The sequence below is a fragment of the Sceloporus occidentalis genome, unplaced genomic scaffold (genome assembly GCF_023333645.1).
Source record: "Sceloporus occidentalis isolate IW3139 unplaced genomic scaffold, rSceOcc1.0.p SCAF_36, whole genome shotgun sequence".
NCBI lineage: Eukaryota > Metazoa > Chordata > Lepidosauria > Squamata > Phrynosomatidae > Sceloporus > Sceloporus occidentalis.
Window position 1 is genome coordinate 9,755,832 of NW_028317016.1, and position 20,325 is coordinate 9,776,156.

Genomic DNA, 20,325 nt, shown 5'->3' on the forward strand with positions numbered 1-20,325 from the left:
TTTAATATGCCAGTATTTTAACTCTTTCCATGCGAGAATTGTTTTAAGCTAATATGCTAATTTTAGGACTTGCTCACAAAAATATATTTTTTATATATATATATTTTATTTTTGCCTTTTTAAAAAAAAAAATGTAAACATTTTTTTCAACTTGAAGGTTCCCCTGAGGTAAGTGTTTGGTGTCGCTGGATGCCTCCTGAACGAGGCATTCCAGCGACACCATTTAAGTTTAGGAGGTGATCGTTGATCGCCTCCTAAACGCTTTTAAAACGGGCGTCCGCCGCCATTCAATGTATGGCGGATGTTGACGCCCGGGGAGGGGCCACACATGTTAACGACTTGATTTTCCATGACGTGCCCGGAACGGCAATTGTCATCAAGGGGTTAAAAGAGTTTATGATGCTATCAAAATAATGACATCTAAAAAAAGCCCTTATTATTCTGGAAAAAACAAATATATAACAACTTGTGTGGGTTCAGTAAACGGAGGGTACAAAAAATAAAATCAGCCATTGTCACGAAGGGGTCAACCCGAGGAAGAGATATCCCAACTTCTGTAGTTTATACAACTATTACATATAGAAAATGTCATTTCACCCCATTAGGCTGAAATAAAAATATTTTTTTTTTTACACATGTTGTTGGCCTGTACATAATTCCTGGACCACGGCTACTATGGAGAAGGGTGCAGGGTATTGCAGTTGCCGGGACAACTTGAGAGACTATTATTATATTAATAGAAAAGGTCCCAAATATGTCCTGGCATGGAAAAGATAAGCAACAATCATGAATGATCATAACGTTTTAGTAAATCGGATAGAAGAATCAGGAAGATGTAATATTGTGGAGAACGATGCCAGCACGCAAAAATCAATCATTAACAGGTGTAAACAGGACAAAAACGAACTAATGGCAAGACACCAAGGTATGTAGAACTAAACATTAAGGACATATTGAATATTTGCCCTCGTGACTAGTACACCGGGAATGATTCCGCACCCCCTACGCAAACAGAGTCAGGCTTCCCTCTCAAGATAAATAAATATAATGGGAAACAAGTGGTTTCGCAATATTTAAGCTCTTTCTAAACATTACAGGTTTCTGCGTACAGCTGCGGCACGTTCACAGGAAATCCTGTCGTGTCTCAGCTGCTGGTGCAACAGGTAGTTGAAGAGGCTATAAGATTCAGCAGCACCAGAACAAGTGGAAAAGCGCAGGCGGAAATGAATTGTTCATGTTTGGAGGAAACTGACACTTCTTGAGAAGTCCGTGGAACACAGCATTCACTTAAGCTCTGTGGCAACAGTGCCCTATCAACTAGTCACCTGCCCTGGAGGCCTCTATTTTCTTCTCAATGGAAGCTGTCGCTAAAGGGAACAGGGAGGAACAACAATGCAGAACCCTTTTCCCATGGTATACATATAACATGGGTTTTTAAACATATTTACTATAAACAAACAGTATTACATAGTTATGTTTTGTGCACTCAACTGTGAAACGTAGGGTTGAGGACCAAATTCAGTTGCCTATCAGATTTTACTAGACGGTACTTCTCTCCAAGCATTCTACATACAATTGTCTTCTTAAACCTGTTAGGTTAGCAGACCTCATGATGACAAACACTGACATGGCAACAGAAGGTGGATCAAGCCATCCGGCACCAAGAACAGCCTGTGCGTTTCATAGGTAGCTTCCCATTGTGTAGTGACAGGTCATGATGCAATAGCCTTAAATCTTTTTGACAGCTGGTAGTTCCTATTTAGCATCCTGAACCTCTTTACAAGAATTTTCCTCCATCTGCAAACCATTGTCCACGCTGTGAATATGCCACCCCTCGCCCTCGATCTATACCAGGCACTCCAGGCTGTGCTGTAGAAGAGTCGTTGGTATTTTGTTTTAAACATTAAAAGGAATCCGAATCTAAAAGGCTGCCCCGAAACACCCCAACGTCCAATAAAAATAATTGCCGTGATCACGCACAGGACCAAAGCACAGAGCTGATGTTTGCCAAATGGAAGGCATCCAGAACAGACTAAAGGGTGAGTGAAGAGGTTAAAGGGACTGTTAACTTAACCACGAGTGTTTAAAGACATTCTATCAGAAGCAAAGTGACCCCCTCTGTAGAATATGTAACATTATAACGGGGGCCTGGGATACTATAAAAATATGAGCATAGATAACCACAAAATGACCCAAGCACAGCATGGAGATACAGGGGGAGTTCATAAGACCAAGAAAGTAGTTAGTACACAGCTTCTAAAACAGCATCAAGTGAAGATTCTTCAAATATTAAAAAATATATTTGAAATATATCCTATTCTGAGTAAATGGCAAATCGTTAATAGAGTTGCACTGACCAAACATTTGCTATTGATTCATGCCGCAAGAGGTGTTACCAGCATTTCCTATATGAAACTTAAACAAAACATCACAATAAAAACATATATAGTTTAACCCCTTCGAGACAAAGGCTGATTTTACTTTTTGTACCCTTTGTGACAATGGCCTTTTTAACATTTCTGCGCTGCTTGTGTTTAGCTGTAATTTTCTTCTTTCCCGTTTACTGAACCCACACACATTAGATATTGTTTTTTTCAGGACAAGAAGGGCTTTCTTTAGATGACATTGTTTTGATTGTATCATATTATTTACTATTAAAAAAATTATAAAATATGGTGAAAAATTTAGAAAAAAATGACTGTTTCTAACTTTTAGTTGAAAAATCTTTTACTCATCTATAAAAGGTAATGAAAAAACCTGCTAAATAGATTCTACTATTTGTCCTGAGTTTAGAAATACCCAATGTTTTTATGTTTTTTTGCTTTTTTCTACCCATTATGGGGCAATAAGTACAGGTAGCGTTTTGCTATTTCAAAGCCATTTTTTCCAAATCTGGTAATTCTTCCCCCCATGTGCCATTTCGGGTATCTTTGAACCCGGCCAATGCAATTTACCCCATCAAGTCATATATTTTTGAAAACTAGACAGCCCAGGGTATTCCAAATGCTAGTATTTTAACTCTTTCCATGCACCATATCTACCACCAGTCTTTGTCAAACTTTATGGTAGTCATTTTTTTGCATTTGTTTTGTCATACACATTTTACTTCAGGTATGAATTAAAATGTTCTAGTTTATGTCACTATCACAAAACACCCCAATATGTGTTCAGCAACATCTCCTGAGCGCAGCGATACCCCACATGAATGATTTTGCCTGGCTGTTTGGGGGCAAAAGGGCCACATTTGGGGCATGCGCATTTTTCAATGTTGAACTTTGGCATTTGGGGATCCACTGCCCATGCCCTATTTGGTACATCTTTGAGCCGGGCCATTTCAGTGTGCCCAATAAACCCATATATTTTTGAAAACTAGACACCCCAGGGTATTTCAAATGCTAGTATTTTAACTCTTTCCATGCACCATATCTACCACCAGTCTTTGTCAAACTTTGTGGTAGTCATTTTTTTGCATTTGGTTTTCCACACACATTTTAATTCAGGTATGAATTAAAATGTTCTCGTATATGTCACTATCACAAAACACCCCAATATGTGTTCAGCAACATCTCCTGAGTACAGCGATACCTCACATGAATGATTTTGCCTGGCTGTTTTGGGGCAAAAGGGCCACATTTGGGGCATGCGCTTTTTTCAATGTTGAACTTTGGCATTTGGGATCCACTGCCCATGCCCTATTTGGTACATCTTTGAGCCGGGCCATTTCAGTGTGCCCAACAAAACCATATATTTTTCAAAACTAGACACCACAGGGTATTTTAAATGCTGGTATTTTAACTCTTTGCATGCACATATTTTACCACCAGCATTTTTTCAAAGTTTGCAGTAATATTTTTGTGTGTGTATTTTTCCCACACACACCTACTTTATGTATGAATTTACAGCTCCTGGTATATGCCGCTGTCACACGACACCCCATAATGTGTTCAGCAACATCTCCTGAGTGCAGTGATACCCCACATGCATGGGTGTGTCATTTTTGGGGGGAACTAAAAGGCCACATTTGGTACGTGTGCATTTTTCTAATTGGAAATTAGATGTGTGGCCATCCTTCCCCCCGTGTTAATTGGGACGTTGTTGAACCTGGCCCATTCAATTTACCCCATCAAATCATACATTTTTTAAAAGTAGACACCCCACGGGCATTTAATATGCCAGTATTTTAACTCTTTCCATGCGAGAATTGTTTTAAGCTAATATGCTAATTTTAGGACTTGCTCACAAAAATATATTTTTTATATATATTTTTTTTTTTATTATTTTTTTTTTAAAAAAAATTTAACATTTTATTTCAACTTGGAGGTTCCCCTGATAGTGACATCAGTGGGAAATGATTTTTACATTTTACTGTTTTTTTACTATTTTTTTCTAATTATTATTAATTTAATTTTATTTTTTAATTTATTTTTACTAATCACACTGTGATTAGAAAGCTGGGCTCCATTGACTTGCATGGTGAATGCAGTACCTGTATTCAACCTGCAAGTGGAGCCAAAGTTCTCTAGATGGTCTGGACCATCTAGCGAACTTTTAAAATTTGTGGTTCCTGTTACAGGACGGCGGCCATCTTCCTTGATGGCGAAGATTGCCGGCAGCTGCGGCTGTGACCGCTCTCCGGAGCGGTCACAGCCCATCAAAAGGTTAGTGTTTGGTGTCGCTGGATGCCTCCTGATCGAGGCATTCCAGCGACACCATTTAAGTTTAGGAGGCGATCGTCGATCGCCTCCTAAACGCTTTTAAAACGGGCGTCCGCCGCCATACAAAGTGGTTTTTGGTTTTTTTTGCGGAAGAAAAAAAAAATCCAACATTTTGTGATTATAGCCATTATGCACAAAAGTGCAAGGAACTAAAATCACTGATTTGTGACAAAATCAGCAACAGAAAACTTCCTTACCCTGACAGATAGAGAGCCGGTTTCTTTGTTGATAGAGAAATCAGCAGACAAATTCATGGTGAGGTCCATACTGTCGGAGGCAGAGTTACTGCCTGAATCCGAATCCCTCTTGGATCGTGTACTAAATGAACGTCCAGTTGCGTCAAAGCTTCCATTGGGAATTAGTTCCACAGAGAGACGGTCAGAGAAGCTGCTCTTTGGCCTGTGTCCTGTGACCGATGTGAGATCCTGACTGTATGGCCTGTTCTGGCTGGGCTTCTCTGCCATGGAGTCCCTCTTGTGGTCCAAGTTGTTAACGAGTGGGTTGACAATGATGATGTCAGGCTTATCATCAACAGGGGGTAGATTCTGTACACGGTCCTCCAGAGAGCTTTTTTCTATTTTATCTGATCCGCTGCTTGAACCTTGCTCATTCTGCTTCTCTGTGCTTGACACCTCTAAGTCTGTATGAGGTTTTATGCCATTCCTCACAGGTTTCTCAGGCACGTCCTTGGCTTTGTTGACCTCAAATGAGTATTTGCTATCATCCTTCTTATTTCTAGGTGGCTACAATATAAGGCAAAAATAAATTGTTACATACACACAAAAGACATTCATTAATAAAACACTAAACTAAAAAAATAAGCCCTGATTCCATGCAAAATAAAATACACTCATTTCAATATGGCCATGTCTAAAGATGACCCTGCTCAAAAAATAAAACCTACATTGCCACATTTTCACAAATTACAGGAAATAGGAAAACCCTGTTACAAAATATTCCTGTGTTACCAGGTATGTTATATTTTATTTTTCATAAAACAACTCCATGCATCAACTTACAGAAAGTGGATCTGGTGAGACCTCCTCTTCTACTTCCCCATTATCCTGGATTTCATCCAAAACATCTGCCTTGGCTTCTGCCACTAGATCTCGCAGTGGTTTGTTACTGGTGACTTTATTCACAAATGGATGCTGCAAACACAGACAGGAATGAATGAGATTTACAATCAGTGAGTTTTAAGAGTCTAAACACACATTACCTGAGCAAGATCACAAGAGTGATAATGTATACATATATATACATATACACAAACACACACATATGCACACATACATAGATACAAACAGAGGCATTATAGCAACAGGCTTCTCATATAGGTGTAGTACAGGCTTTGAGTGTTGTATTTTAATGTGGTTTTACAAACAGGATACTTGGTTGTTTATGTCTCTACTACTGCAAAATCGTAGTTAACTACCGCAACACATTAATTATTAATTTTGGCTGAAAAAGTATAGGTTATAACAAAATGCTTAGATGTATGTCATGCTCCAGGTGGCCAAATACTGCGATAGGAAGGCCAGTTACTCTATACACTACTATCAAGTATATTAGGGACCACAGAACTGGCCAGGAATCTACTCGATCTGCAAAAAACATACAGTGGATACAGATGATCGGTCTCAATATCATAAGCATTATACAGTAATGTGTAAAGGGTGCAGTTCCAGAAATGTAAACTATCCATGGAAGTGCCTACTGGGAGAGGCAAATGCTTGTGTGGCCATCGAACAGTATGCTCATTGGTACTGCTGGAAAAAAACAGCTGAAGCCATTATGACTTTTGATTAGCCAGAGCTTCAGAGTTCTTATAAAAAGGGAGTGAGAGACTGCTCATCTTGCAAGGTCAATGTATCATGTATTTCTGAAGCATTCTTTCTTGGACTCAACGAGGCAAAGATAAATGTTCCCTCTGGGTCAGGCACAGAACATTGAATGTTTATAATGACTGTACAATCTGTATGGCAATTTAAAAAATAAACCCCCATCAGATCCAAGAACATTTGCTCACCTCCAGAAGCTGCACAGAACTAGGCCTGGTCTCTGGGTTCTTGTCGAGCGCCTTCTTTAGGAAGTCTTTGAACTCGGGGGACCTATCAGTAACAAAACAGTATAATAGAAATGAAGCCCCATTTGTCCTTCACCTATTCGTTTGCCTAACATAAACGGCCATAATAAAATCCGCAACAAAATGTTGGGTCTCTACCTTTTTTATGCAGTACTTCTACAGTACTTCTTGTTTTTGTCTAATATTACCATTATAAGGTCTTATAAGCTTACTGATGTACAGGTCTTTTTATTTATGTATTATTCAGGCATATTAAAATAGAAACGTTAAAGGTCAAGTTTTAGTTAAATAATAAGGCATGAATGATATCTTCTGTTTTCCAAAATCAAGAAATGATTCTTGAAGGCGAAGTATTATTTCTCTGCTTGCCTTAATTTAGACCTTTTCCCAGTATTGTCATCTTATCTACAACAGCCTAATGATGGTTGACAGTACAGCAGGCCTGACCTGTTTTGTCTCTATAAGGGTTCCATTGTTTGTTGAACACACTATATTTTAGTTTCCTTTACCCGTGTTATTTTATGATACATATTTTTTTCTAAAGATATGGTGATAAGTATACAGGTTTTTATGATGGCAGAGCAGTAACAAAAAATAAACAGAAGAGCAGCCCATGTTTGGCCATTTTCTAGAGGATTTACAGTACATACAAAGGATAAGAATGAGAAATGGAAGATTTAGGTTTTTCATTATGGGTTTTTTGAAAGTGAGAAACAGGACTAACACAAAAACACTAATTCAACTCCTTACCACTTTGAAGGGGCAACAAGGGTTGGTGGCTCAGACTTGGCAATCTTGAGTAGAACACGCATGGGGTTAAGCTCATGGTGAGGTGGTTCTTTCTCAGCCATTTCAATAAGCGTTATTCCCAGGGACCAGATGTCCGCTTTATAGTCGTATGGAGCATCCTTCATGGTCTCGCACATTACCACTTCAGGGGCCATCCTGTTAACAAAAAACACATTCTACAGCATTTACATTTTTAATATAAAGACTGTACAAACTAATGGGATTAGACAGTTTACTTCATGCCAAGGAACGTATTTTAGGAAGGAGGTTGCACTTTTACCAGTAGGGAGTCCCGATGAAAGAGCTTCTTTTCTGCACCGTCCTCACATTTTTTGCAGAAACCCCAAAATCAGCTGAAAGAATAAAACAAATATGTTGATAAAACGGTGCCCTTGGCATAATACCTCATTCTGAAAAGCAGCCACTTGCCTATAGCTACGTGTAGTCACAGAGGAGGGTTCTCCTGCGGATGGCTTTGTTCCATACATTGGGGATTATTTACTAAAGGGAGAGTTGAAAGGATGGTTGTGGTTTCAGCTGCCTTTCTTCACTACTCTTTTTCAAAGGCCAACACTAGCAAGTTTCTCCAGCAAGATTATTTAATAAGTGATTTTGCTGATTTAACTGTACATTACACAGGGCCAGCCAAGCTCTCCCTGCACCAGAAGCTCTTCATGTTTGAGTAAGTCGGGTGTAGGGGTCCAGAAATCTGTTGCCAATAGATAAAAACAATCTTATAATAACTAAAGGACGTTCCATTAAACTCCAGACACAAAAGTGAAAATTGCATATGAAATCAGAATAATACATTTAGCAGAGCAGATCCCCACCAATTTACTTAATCCCACATCCTGGAATTGACCTATCTTGCTGTTCTGTAATCCAAGGGGGGCCCTCGATGAAGATGAACACAGAGGACAAAACTTTGAGGGCTACTAATTCTGCAAAAACACACCATCCCTAAAGAGAAGAATTCAACACCACACATGGCTCACTTAGCACAGCCTTGTGAGACTGGTAGGTCTAGAAGCTGCAGCCCAGGTGCTCTGCATTCTTCCTAAACCAATATCATACAGTGTAACGGTTGTTTTAAGCCTTTACTGTTAGATTACAACTAATTCCCCAAATGCTCCTATAACAAGAAGCTCTTTTATGAACCTGCTCTCTTCCCTATAAAATGTCTTATGGAGTGCTTTTTTCTTTTTTCTTTACAAGAGCCAGGCATTTATGATTCTTAGTGGTTTCTGACATTTTATGCTCTCCGCAAAAGAGTATGCCCGACGTGACTGATAAAAGGTATGTTCCTGTCTGAACAGAGCCTTCTTTTAGACAGCAAAGTGTGGGACTCAAGCTCATATGAATGAGTCCAGCTAAGGAAGAAAAGGCTGATTATAGATTTATAGCTAAAACTGCCTTTTTCTAGTACCTCTGTTGATGCAAGAAAACCAGAATTAAATAATATGCTCCATAGGAGCACACAGATTTTAACCATAGACACTGGGCAGGCCATGGATAGCTAACATGTAGCTGCCCAACATAACCCCATGACGCCCATTGGTATGCTCCTTTTTGATAAGGTTCTACCAGAGTTCTACAACAGCTCTAGAACAAATTGTTGGCTACCTTGATAACTGAATACAATACAACTGGGATACTACGATGCTGTACCAGTGACACAGTCATTTCAGTAGAACTCAAAATAGTTTCTCATGAATTTCTCATGCAACAAAGATGGGCTACATAATGCATAGATCGTCAATATCAATTGAGCCTACTAGATGAAACAGTGCTATTTTTCTAGAAGCTGTGATAGCTTATATAGCACAATGTGTGTGATCAGAGAGCACGTACTGCGTAGTCTGTTATTTAGCGCAGTGTTTTTTTATACCGAGAGAGACAGCTTTATGATGTTTCTTTAAGGCCTAAGAATGTTCACCAGGAAAGAGGCACAGTTCCATAAAATATCCTGCTTGCAGTATGCAGAAGCATTTGACACACTCCCATTTTAGGCAAACCCTTAGCACGCTTCCATAAATTAAGATTATGGAAGGTTTCGTCCGTGATCAACGAACAGTATCTGTACAATGTATATCCTTTTCCGATCCATCACTTAACGTACTCCAGATTTGATTATAGGAAGGAGGTCACACAGGCTGCAGAAACCAAGAATGTGTGCTGTAGTGTAAAAACGTTCAAGCCAAATTCATACCAAGTCAAGGTCATGGTCAAAAAGTCAGGAACATTGTCAGATAAAGAAAAACAGAGAATGTCACCCAACTTGTTCTGTAAATACAGTGTTGACAGACGTGCTGCTTGCTCGTAATCCAGTAAAAGAAAACACATAGAACTTGCTCTAAAAACAGGTACAGGAACATAACACCAACGCAGCATGAAAATACAATGACACAGGTACAGCTCCGTGAGAATAACCCAACGGGTAATAATCAAAGACAATTACTTTCAGTTATATACTACTTCTTATGCCCCGTTTACCCATTGTACAGCGCTGCTGAATATGATGCTGCTATATAAACACCTTACACAAACCTCCTCCACATTACGTTTTACGGCAACAATCTGAAAGCCTGTACGTAAATTAAAGAAAAATTTTAAGAAAGTGACATCCTATTTTAATTTTTTTTTCTCTCCAAATATAAAAGCTGTAATATTTCAGCTGCATTCTAGGCAGCAAAGTGCAGGCCAACTAAAATTCACAGGGTTAAAACTATTTAATAAAAAACAAACATATGTTTAGAATTCAGCTTGGCAGATATCTGTTTCAATTTCCATGGCATTTAAAAAAAAAATGAAATATTTAACATTCCCTAGCTCTAGATCTTTGTGTTAAATTCCTCCATATAAAAGTTTACTGCTGATTGCTTTACTTAAAACACAATTAATTACTAAACGAAGAACGTCTGGTGGCAGTTTGCCACAGTTTTAATGGAATCACACTATTATATGCTTTAGGTGGGAAAAAAAAATAAGTTTCCATTTACCACACAATTTGGCTTTTTTTTGTAATGGTATTATGTCAGCAGCAGCACAAAGAACATTGCGGCAGTTAATGCTGGCTTTGATCTGCATGGGGACATGGGAAACGACTGGAAAACCGTAAATATTGAAGGCACAGCTAAGTCAGTCCACGCTACCACAGGGCAGTATGTTGTAGACAATATTTATTAATAAAGTGACTTCATGCTAACTTTCTACATACAAATGCATTATGTTTACAAGAACATTGGCAAATAACTTGCCACAGCAGTAGACCAAATGTCTAGAAACACTCCTGACTACTCCCTTCACAAAGACTACGACAAACAAGAATACTAGATATATCTTGCAGATATGTAGGTCCTGATGGACATTAATAACTTTCCTCAGGGAAACCATGGTACCCTTTCACAGGAAGAGAGCACACCACCACACAACAGCCTTGATGGACACAAGATGCTTGATGAAGACATCCGCATTACACCAGCGTAATATAGTTTCTACCGATTGTCCCTACAAGAAGGATGAACCTTAGAAGAGAAATCTTCACCTAGCTTAATGTTCCCATCCTGTGTCAGCAGCACATTCCCAGCTTTCAAGTCACGGTGGATGATCTTCATACTGTGGAGATAGGCACAGGCTTCCAGCATCTGTTTGCAGATGGTCTGAACCTGAGGTTCTGTGAGTGCACGATCCAGTTCTGTCACCAAAAGAAATCATAAGACTAGCAAAATAACCTAACCAAATAAGAGCTGTGTCACATCCCTGGGTTTTATTTGGCTTCTGGAGGCTCTAATTTATATAAATAGATCAAACTGTAGCTCTAAGACCCTCATTGGCTACCTCAGAGGATATGGGGAGAAAGATATATAAAACTAAGTATTGTGTTGCTTATTTTATGTAAAATTCTTATTTTCATCACTCGCAAGCAGGTTAGTCTAATATTTTGGTTCAGGGCCCCTAAAAGCATACAGTTGGGATTGACCAGTGTCACAGTGGGGTCACGGGCCATTTGGGGAAGAAGTGCTATGCAGGACTTCTCTTCAAGTCGTTGAATATGTCAAGACGAAAAGATATTATGGATTTTGCAGGCTTGTCATACTTGTAACCTTTCAGCATGAGTATTTATGAGATAAGGAGATTGTTAAAACAAACTGTGCTTATATTGTGAAACAGTTAAAACTGAGTGGAATGCCGCTCATCAAATGTGCCAACTGCACTTACACAAAAAGACACAAAGACGGTTTACATAATATTATGTGTCACATACCGATCATTACAGCGTCCACGGCACCTCCTTGACAAAACTCTATCATAATCTGAAAGAAAAGAAAATGAAAACAAGCAGCGTTAGGCTCTTTTCTTATAAAGTACTAAGATTTTGTTGTTAAACCATTCAGCAATTGGTGAACAACATATCAAGGTTTATTTCTGTAAGGACAGAAAGAAGAAAGCCAAAATTCTGTCACAATGCCACTTAGTAGAAAGCGTAGTAGCCTGTACTTTCTACATGATGAATAGGATATATAAAACCACTGCTCAGGTCACTGGGTAGGACTTTCATCGAGTGTGAAGAACACTAAATGAGGTTGCCATGAAGAATAACAGGATAAGTCACTAAAATGTCATATATACCGTATTTGCCCGATTATAAGAGGAGGTTTTTTTTCCAGAGCAAATGCTCTGAAAAATACCCCTCGTCTTATAATCAGGGTCGTCTTATAATCAGACCTCAAATAGGTCTGACTATGAGACTAAGATCCAGATCCCCCGCAGCGATGCAGGGGACTTGGTTACGCCCCCCCAACTTACCGGTTCTTCTGAGCCCCCGGTGCTTATTCCGGGCAGCGTGTAGAGCTCTACATGCTGCCCGGACTAAGCACTGGGGAATCAGATGCAGGGGGCCTGGATCCTCCTGTGTTATGCCCCCCCCACACACACACACAACTTACCGGTGCTTCCGAGTCCCCGGTGCTTAGTCCGGGCAGCGTAGAGCTCTACACGCTGCCCGGACATAACAGCCCGGTATAACAGCAGATAAATATACACTCATACATACACACACATATAACAGTATATTTGGATTTCTGCCAAGATCTGGCTATTTTACACAATACACATGAATGTTGACCTGTCTTACAGACAATTCCTAACAGATCTATACATAGTGTGAACAAAGAACAATTCTAAGGAGGTGAGGGGGGCTTGGAGTGAAATATGTTGTATTAATTACTAGCAATGTCAATCTTTCCTAACATTTAAACTGTGTTCCCTTATAGCATCGGAATGATGTTCTTTAAGAAGACTGTATATTTTACCCCCTCGCGCAGCACAGGATGTCTACGTATGCAGCGTAGGCTCACTGCCTGCTTTCATGCTGCATCGCCTGCTACCATTGGGACGGCGTTGAGGGATGCAAGTGCTTCCTCAAGATAACTGTTTGGGTTCTTGAGAGGAAGTTACTTAATTTAACACCCACTCTGAAAGAATGAAAAACAAAATTGTCTTTGACCCATGCTGTACTTCCTATAACTTCTGAACTATACAGGAGATCTGGGGAAACTATTAAAGGCTCTAAAATTTACACTGCACACCTCGACTTTGTAAGGCCAGGCTTATCTGCCCTGATAATTACCTGCTTGCTGACAAAAGACCAATTATTTCAAGAGGTTGATGAAGTGGCACTTATGCCTTTGCCAGTATTCGCTGTGCTGTGTTAAACTGTTATGTTGGAACTGGTGCCATAAAGTTGGAATCATACAACTGTCTAAAACAGGGCTTGACAAATTTGTTGTGAATCTAGGCGCCAGGTAAAAAAGTTAGGAGCCAGGATTTTTTTAAACTAGCAGTTGGTTAGGAGTGATCGGATCATCATCAGCCCACTTACTAAACTCACAGCGTTTGACCTGGAAGCACCCTGGACTTTCAGGTCAGTGCTGTTTTTTTTATTATTATTAATTATTTTTTTTTTAACTCTTTCGATGCTTATGTTCCATTGGAGCACAGCATTGACTGATATTTAGTCCCCACAAGCTTGTGGGGGAAAATGTTAACCCCTGCAATGCCACGAATGTGTCATACACAAGTGTGGCATTGAAGGGGTTAACGCTGCACTGTCGCTCTCATGGAGCGATCAAGTAGCAGGGGGGTGTTGGGGCTGGTGTCCACACTCATGTGGAGACCAAAGAACCTTCTCCCCTGTCCCTGAAGCTGCCTCTGGCAGCTGGGACTCAATTGCTGGTCTATAGACCAGCCATTGCAGGGAGGGGAGTCTTTGATGACTGCTGTAGGCTTCCATGCCTACAGGAATCATCAAAGGGCTTGTGGGGGCTCGTTTTTGCTGTTGCTGGTCTGCCTGGGCTTCCAGGCAGACCACCAGCAGCAGAGCCCCGTACAAAACGGGAATTAACCCCTAAATGCCGCGATCGGGCAGCAGGGGGGTGTTGGGTCAGGTCCCCACACTTGTGTGGGGAACCAATCAACACACAACCCCCTTCCCTGAAGCTGCCTGTGGCAGCTGAAAACACGATTGCTGGTTTTGCAGCAACCGCGGTTTCAGCCTACAGGATCACTCCGTGGGAGTGATCTCAGGCTCGGGGGCGGGCTCTGAGTGGCTGTGCTGTCTGCCCAGACTCCTGGGCAGATAGCAGCAGCAGCGCCCCCGTGTGGTTACTCAGCCTCTTACATCCACATTTTTTTTATGGATGTAAGAGGCTGACAAAACCTAGGCGCCAGGACAAAATTCTCTGTCGCCATGGCGACCTGGCGCCTGGGATTTGTCGAGCCCTGGTCTAAAATGTCTTTGTATGTTGCAGAATTATCATTACACTTCACTGGAACTAAGGGGGCAAAACCCTGAAAAACAGCCCCAGACCTCCTCCACCAAACTTTACACAAGGCACTTTGCATTATGGTTAGTATCGTTCTCCTGAGATCCTCCAAACCGAAACTCACTTCACTCCCAAATGAATTTGGCTCTCACCCAGCTGTGTGTTCAGCCAAACATACCTCCATGCATATGATATACTTACCTCCACGCCAACGCTGGTGCAGCAATCTCTGCCATGGAGGGTATATTCAGACCTATATTTACATGCACGGGATTTGCTTGCATTAAAATCCATGGGAGAGCTTTCCTGAAACCGACTGGCATTTTCTAAAGAATGCTCACAGAATACTTTAATATGCATCTCTCTTAATGGGCATTCAACCCATGTTTTCAGATGCTCCCAGGTTACACGGATTGAAGAAATTGCCTTAAGAAAGAATGACACTCTACAAATTATTCCACCTCTCAGTAGGATAATGACCCCGAGCACAAGGTCAAAGTAACAGTCACTGAAGAAAAGGGAATGTCTAAGAATGACCTAGTAAAGTCATGACCTCCGTTTTCCATTGACAATCTCTGGCACTATTTGAATAATTGAAATAGACATCTGACCGGGCTAAACCTGGATCAAATCTGACAAGAAGAATGGGCCAAAATCACTCAAACATTGCGTGCAAAGCTGGTACATATTTTCCCTAAAATACTAAAAGCAGTGAATGACTGTCCGACCAAATATTGATGTGTGTGGGTAGAATGCTTATGAAAGAGGGAATTAGTAAGGCGTCTGAACACTTTTGGAAGACGCCAGTGTCTGTACGGCATGTAGAAAAATGACTCAATATTTTTTATACAAAAGAGGAGGTGCGACTATCTATTAATTCTCAAATTTCAATTTTATTATTACAAAAACACTACTTGTCCACGGATACAACATTTAAGGCACAGTAACGGTTAAGCTCAATAAGTAGAGTTCTTGAAAGCGGTCATCTAGCAGAAGCACTTTTAAAATGAATAGGGGACTTTCAGGAGAAGGACACAAGTACTTTTAAGCAGTGCATGTTAAGCAGTCTGAAAAGCCACCAAAATGGAAGGCGGTGGGGGCTGAGATATCCTACGAGCATCCACTGCACTTTCACACGATCCTCACAGACTGGCAGGACACAGATAACGCGTTTTACTGTATTCTAAAGGGATGGACCTTTGGCAATTCGAACAGAGAAGTGACGTATCACTAAAATAACCATTTGATATATGGTTACTACTTTGATACTATGTCTCCTCTGCCAAAGCCTAACTACAAGTGTCTCAAAAAGACACAGAAGACTCCATATCATAATTTTGATGTAGATTATGGTACTTTAGCTCTTCGGTTGCTGTTGGACCACAGTTTCTGTAGCCTTTGGCATGCTCCTGACAAGAGGGCTTTCAAGAGTTAACCTGGGAGCTACTTGTGGCTTCCCCTGTCTCAGGCTGAGCAATGTCTGCGTTAGTTACTGGTACAGGATAGCAGAGTAGAATAATGTACTTATTCATCAGATAGCCCTGCACAAAATATTTGTGTCATTTACAAAGTAAACACATTGAAGGTAGGGCACATGCACGCGGTACAAAGTTTTTATGCACAAGAACAGGAAACTTTTACTTACTTGCATGCAGAGGCATCTAACGAAAACAAAGGCACAACGCTGCGGATTTCATATAAGAAGGCTATGTAATGGTAGCAAAAGTTGCACCCATAATCCATCTCCAACTAGCCAGCACAGTTATATAACAGATCAGAGCCTAACTTCATAAGGACTGGCTTCGCACTTGTCCGGTACCGTATAATTCCAGCAGGTTCACGCTAGGCTGATGACACGGCTGAATGGCGTCACTGAACATCCAGGAGCCCCCTGAATGGCCTCTGACTTCAGTATATAAGGGGCATCCATGCTATCACTAACATACACACACATGCCTCACAAGCTGCCACATACATCCATGACTGGGAGTAGGCACAGGTAAACTGGTACCACTGCCCCTCAGATGGCAAATTACATTTATGCGCTCAATGCGGGGCTTGACAAAGCCCATGAGCCAGGTCACCATGGCAACTACAAACCACTTCTTGGTGCACAGGATTTTGCATGGCTATCATCATGGATCCGGTGCTCCAACCTTTTCTGCGGGGGTGTGGTGCAGCCGGTGCCATGAGGCCAGAGTCAGTATGTCAGTGGTATTGTAGTCCCAGATTCAGTGTAATTTTATATATGTATACTGTTAGCCAGTGTGTGTGTGTGTGTGTGTGTATGTGTGTGTGTATAAGTGCATGGTGCTACCGTGTATGGTGTTGCTTATGTTATAGTATGGCATTAGCATGAGTGTGTATGCGAGCATATAGTGTTAGAGTGTGCATTAGTGTATGGTGTTGGCATGTGTGTGTACATGAGCGTAGAATGTTAGCATGTTACTGTAAGGTGTCTTTGTGAGCATAAAATTTTAGCGTGTCTGTTACTGTTTGGTGTTAGAGCGTGTTAATGTATGGCAAGGCTCGACAAACCCTAGGAAAACAAGAACATGATTGCGGAAGAAAAAAAAGCTGGCTCCTAACATTTTTGTCTTGCCCCTGGCCTAATGCCATTTGTTGTTTTGCCCACCTCCCTTTGTTTTTGCCAGCATCAGCAAGTATGTAAGAATAAGAGGATATAGCCTTACATAACACGGGATTTTCACAAAAGATGAAGAAAATTTGTACTATTCATAGAAACGTCACCTTCAGTTAACGTGTTCCGAAAATGCAATCAATGCACGTGGAAAAACACGGAAGAACATTACATTTTTCTTGCTCATGGCTCATTCATCTGTCTTTCCTCTTATGAGACACTATGGGTCATACTTCACTGGCATTCAGAGGACAGCAAGATTTAGTCACCTGATTAACCCACTGAGTGCACCATTAATCCTCGGGACATATATCCTAGTGAAACCCTAGTGAACCTTCTCAACTGACAACAACACAGCTTTTGTGTGTATATTTGTCCCAAATATCCTGGTTTTACCACAGCCTCTGGTGTCCATGGGTTGACTACACGAGGCACCAAAGATCAGATCTTATGCCAGCTGTAAAATGTGTCAACCACATGTAAAGTTGGCTGAGCAATAAGGCTTAATGGTACATTTTGTTGGGCAAATAGCATCCAGCTTAAGTACTACTCCAGCATCTTTTGCTTTCAGAAAACAAATAGTTGTAAAGCATATGTGCGTAGGTGTCATTCTGGACCCAGCAGGCAACAGAAACTCATTCTCAGTCTATGGAGAGAATGTCTGCATATTGTTGAAGAATGCACTTTAATGTGTATTCACCTTAACCGCTATAGGGGGAAAAAAATCAAATCACAATTATTAACCTTGAGAGCCTCTGCTGGACCACCACCTCCGTGGTCCTGCTTGAAGCTATGAACCAATGGAAGGAAGGTGTTTCTGTTAGATCCCCTTAAAACTCTTGGATGAGCCACTGCAGGAGGAGTAGAGAGGGCATCGGCTGCAATTAAAATCTGATATAGTATACACCCTGTGCTGCTCAGTGTAATTATTACTCTCAACAGCAGTTAAGCTGGACATCTCGTAAAGCCGTCAGGCAGACTAGATGGGCCGCCGAATGTTTCTTATCTGCCACCTATGTTTCCACTAATGCAGCTTGCATATTTCTTTTTATCTAGCATCAGGACCAGTAAATTGATTGCCAGGCTCATTTTCAAACTCTCATGTGAGTACCCAAAAGGTTACACATATACTTTCAGCGGGACTGGTCCTTTCAGTAAATAGCCAAGCAGGCAACTTCATCAAGAGTCTACCAAGTGAAAATAAACATCATTCACAGCTGTTATCACCCAGTGCTACACTGAGGGAGGCAGGCATCCAGCATCCATATACTCTCAGTTACTCCCGCAAGCTCCAAGCAAAGTAGCGTGCACACCCTGCTTGCTTTCAGGGAATTTTTGTGATTCCAGTGTAAGATGCGGTCACGCTAATAGGATGGAAGCCCAGCATTCCACAAGCGTACTTATTCCGTGACCCTCTGTAGCAGCACAGCAGATCTGCATTCCACCGGGCACACAAAGACCTTCAGGTTGGCAAAATGGGGTCTGGTTAGGGGGAAGATACTGGAGTGGGGGAATAAAACCCTACACAGTTATATAGTCCATCCGACAGCCTGAAAACAACATTCGATGGACAATCTAAATGAAAACATCACACGCATTTACTTGACAGAAAACTATGGATTTTTGTTCTCATTTTCCTAAATCCTAACCTGATTTGAGCCATCCATCCTGTCAGGATTAGAAGAATAAGTCCTATACTCTCTGGTAGAAGATGAATTGGACAGGCAGCCTGTGGAGAGGCAAGATAAGAGAAGACCTCAGAGGCAAAAGGGTACATCTCTGCTACGATGAAACGTAGAAACAGAGTTCGACTGCAGATCAGAACCATCCAGCCCATTTAGTCTGCCCATTTTACCTGATAGAGAGAATCAGTAATCAGTCCTTGATCTTGCCTTAGACTCAGGACAGCTTTATGCCTATCCCATGCATGTTTACATTCCCTTATTGTATTAGCCTATACCACTTCTGCTGGGAGGCTTTCCCCTTATCTACCACCCTGTTAGTAAAGCAAAAACTTTGCTATATTACATCTAATCCCCTGACCCTCTAAATTTTAGACTATAACCTCTTGCCTGTAGTTTGTTAATTTTAGTATTTAAATGTCATATTCTATCACATCTCCAACGCTTCTTTCTTCCAAGCAATTGAGCTCGCTTAGCCCTCGATATGTTTAGATCCAGCTAGTGAAGATAGGGCACGGTATGGCGTGATGGTTGTATACTGAGCTAGATAAACAGAGGTTGCAGTCTGAATCCAATAAAATAAGGAGAGCAAACCAGAAGTAAATATTATGTTATGGCATTTCTTGGAGAAAGACGATACGAAAGGATCAATCCCAAGCAAACGACGTTGGCAAGCAAATTGGGAATTATACCAACACACAGAGAGGAAATTTCATGTAATGCTTTATGTCTGCACATTAAGCTACAAATCTAAAAAGACAGGGGCGATTAAATGGAGTTAATACTACTCAGACTTCAACCATTGACCTTTTGTCACAGTTTATGTTACAGAATGCTGAGTACCGTATTTGCTCGATTATAAGACGACCCCCCAAAATCTGAATATTAACTTAGGAAAAAAGAAAAAGCCTGAATATAAGACGACCCTAAAGGAAAAAAGTTTTACCAGTAAATGTTAATTCATGTAAACTATTTTTTTTAATAAAAGCTATGATTGAGAAAAATATTTTTTTTGTTTTTATTTCTTGTATTTTCCAGCCTGTCCCCCAGTTACGCACATCTGCCCCCAGGCTTGCCACACCAATATGGCACTGTGGCCCATGATATGCCTTTTAACCCTCTATATGCCACTGTGCCCCATGGTATGCCTTTTGACCCCCTATATGCCACTCTGCCTCCAGAAATGCCTTATACCCCTATATCCCATTCTGGCATTTAGGGGGTTAAAATGCATATTATGGGGCAGAGTGGCATATAGGGAGGTATAAGGCATTTCAGGAGGCAGAGTGGCATTAAGGGAGTTAAAAGGCATTGTATAGAGCACTCTGCCTCCAGAAATGCCTTATACCCCTATATGCCACTCTGGCATTTAGGGGGTTAAAAGGCATATTATGGGGCAGAGTGGCATATAGGGAGGTATAAGGCATTTCAGGAGGCAGAGTGCTCTATTAAATGCCCCCTTAACGCCACTCCAGAAATGCCCTATGCCCCCATTTAACTAACACACACACACACACACACTCTCTCCCCCCCCTCCCCTCTCTCCTCTCTCCCCTCTCAGCCCTCTCTTACCGGTGCTTCCAGCCGG

General features: G+C 41.0%; 1 protein-coding gene across 1 annotated transcript in view; it reads right to left on the reverse strand.

Moving 5' to 3' along the window:
• LOC149297928 (serine/threonine-protein kinase 10-like) overlaps positions 1 to 20,325 on the reverse strand; it is a 46,088-nt gene that overhangs the window by 7,427 nt on the left and 18,336 nt on the right. The window contains exons 3-9 of the mRNA XM_089488052.1: positions 11,855 to 11,903; positions 11,135 to 11,284; positions 7,871 to 7,943; positions 7,552 to 7,746; positions 6,745 to 6,826; positions 5,735 to 5,866; positions 4,913 to 5,458 (exon numbers count right to left, since the gene is read on the reverse strand). Coding sequence (XP_089344178.1) covers positions 4,913 to 5,458; positions 5,735 to 5,866; positions 6,745 to 6,826; positions 7,552 to 7,746; positions 7,871 to 7,943; positions 11,135 to 11,284; positions 11,855 to 11,903 — 1,227 coding nt within the window. The remainder of the gene's footprint in view (positions 1 to 4,912; positions 5,459 to 5,734; positions 5,867 to 6,744; positions 6,827 to 7,551; positions 7,747 to 7,870; positions 7,944 to 11,134; positions 11,285 to 11,854; positions 11,904 to 20,325) is intronic.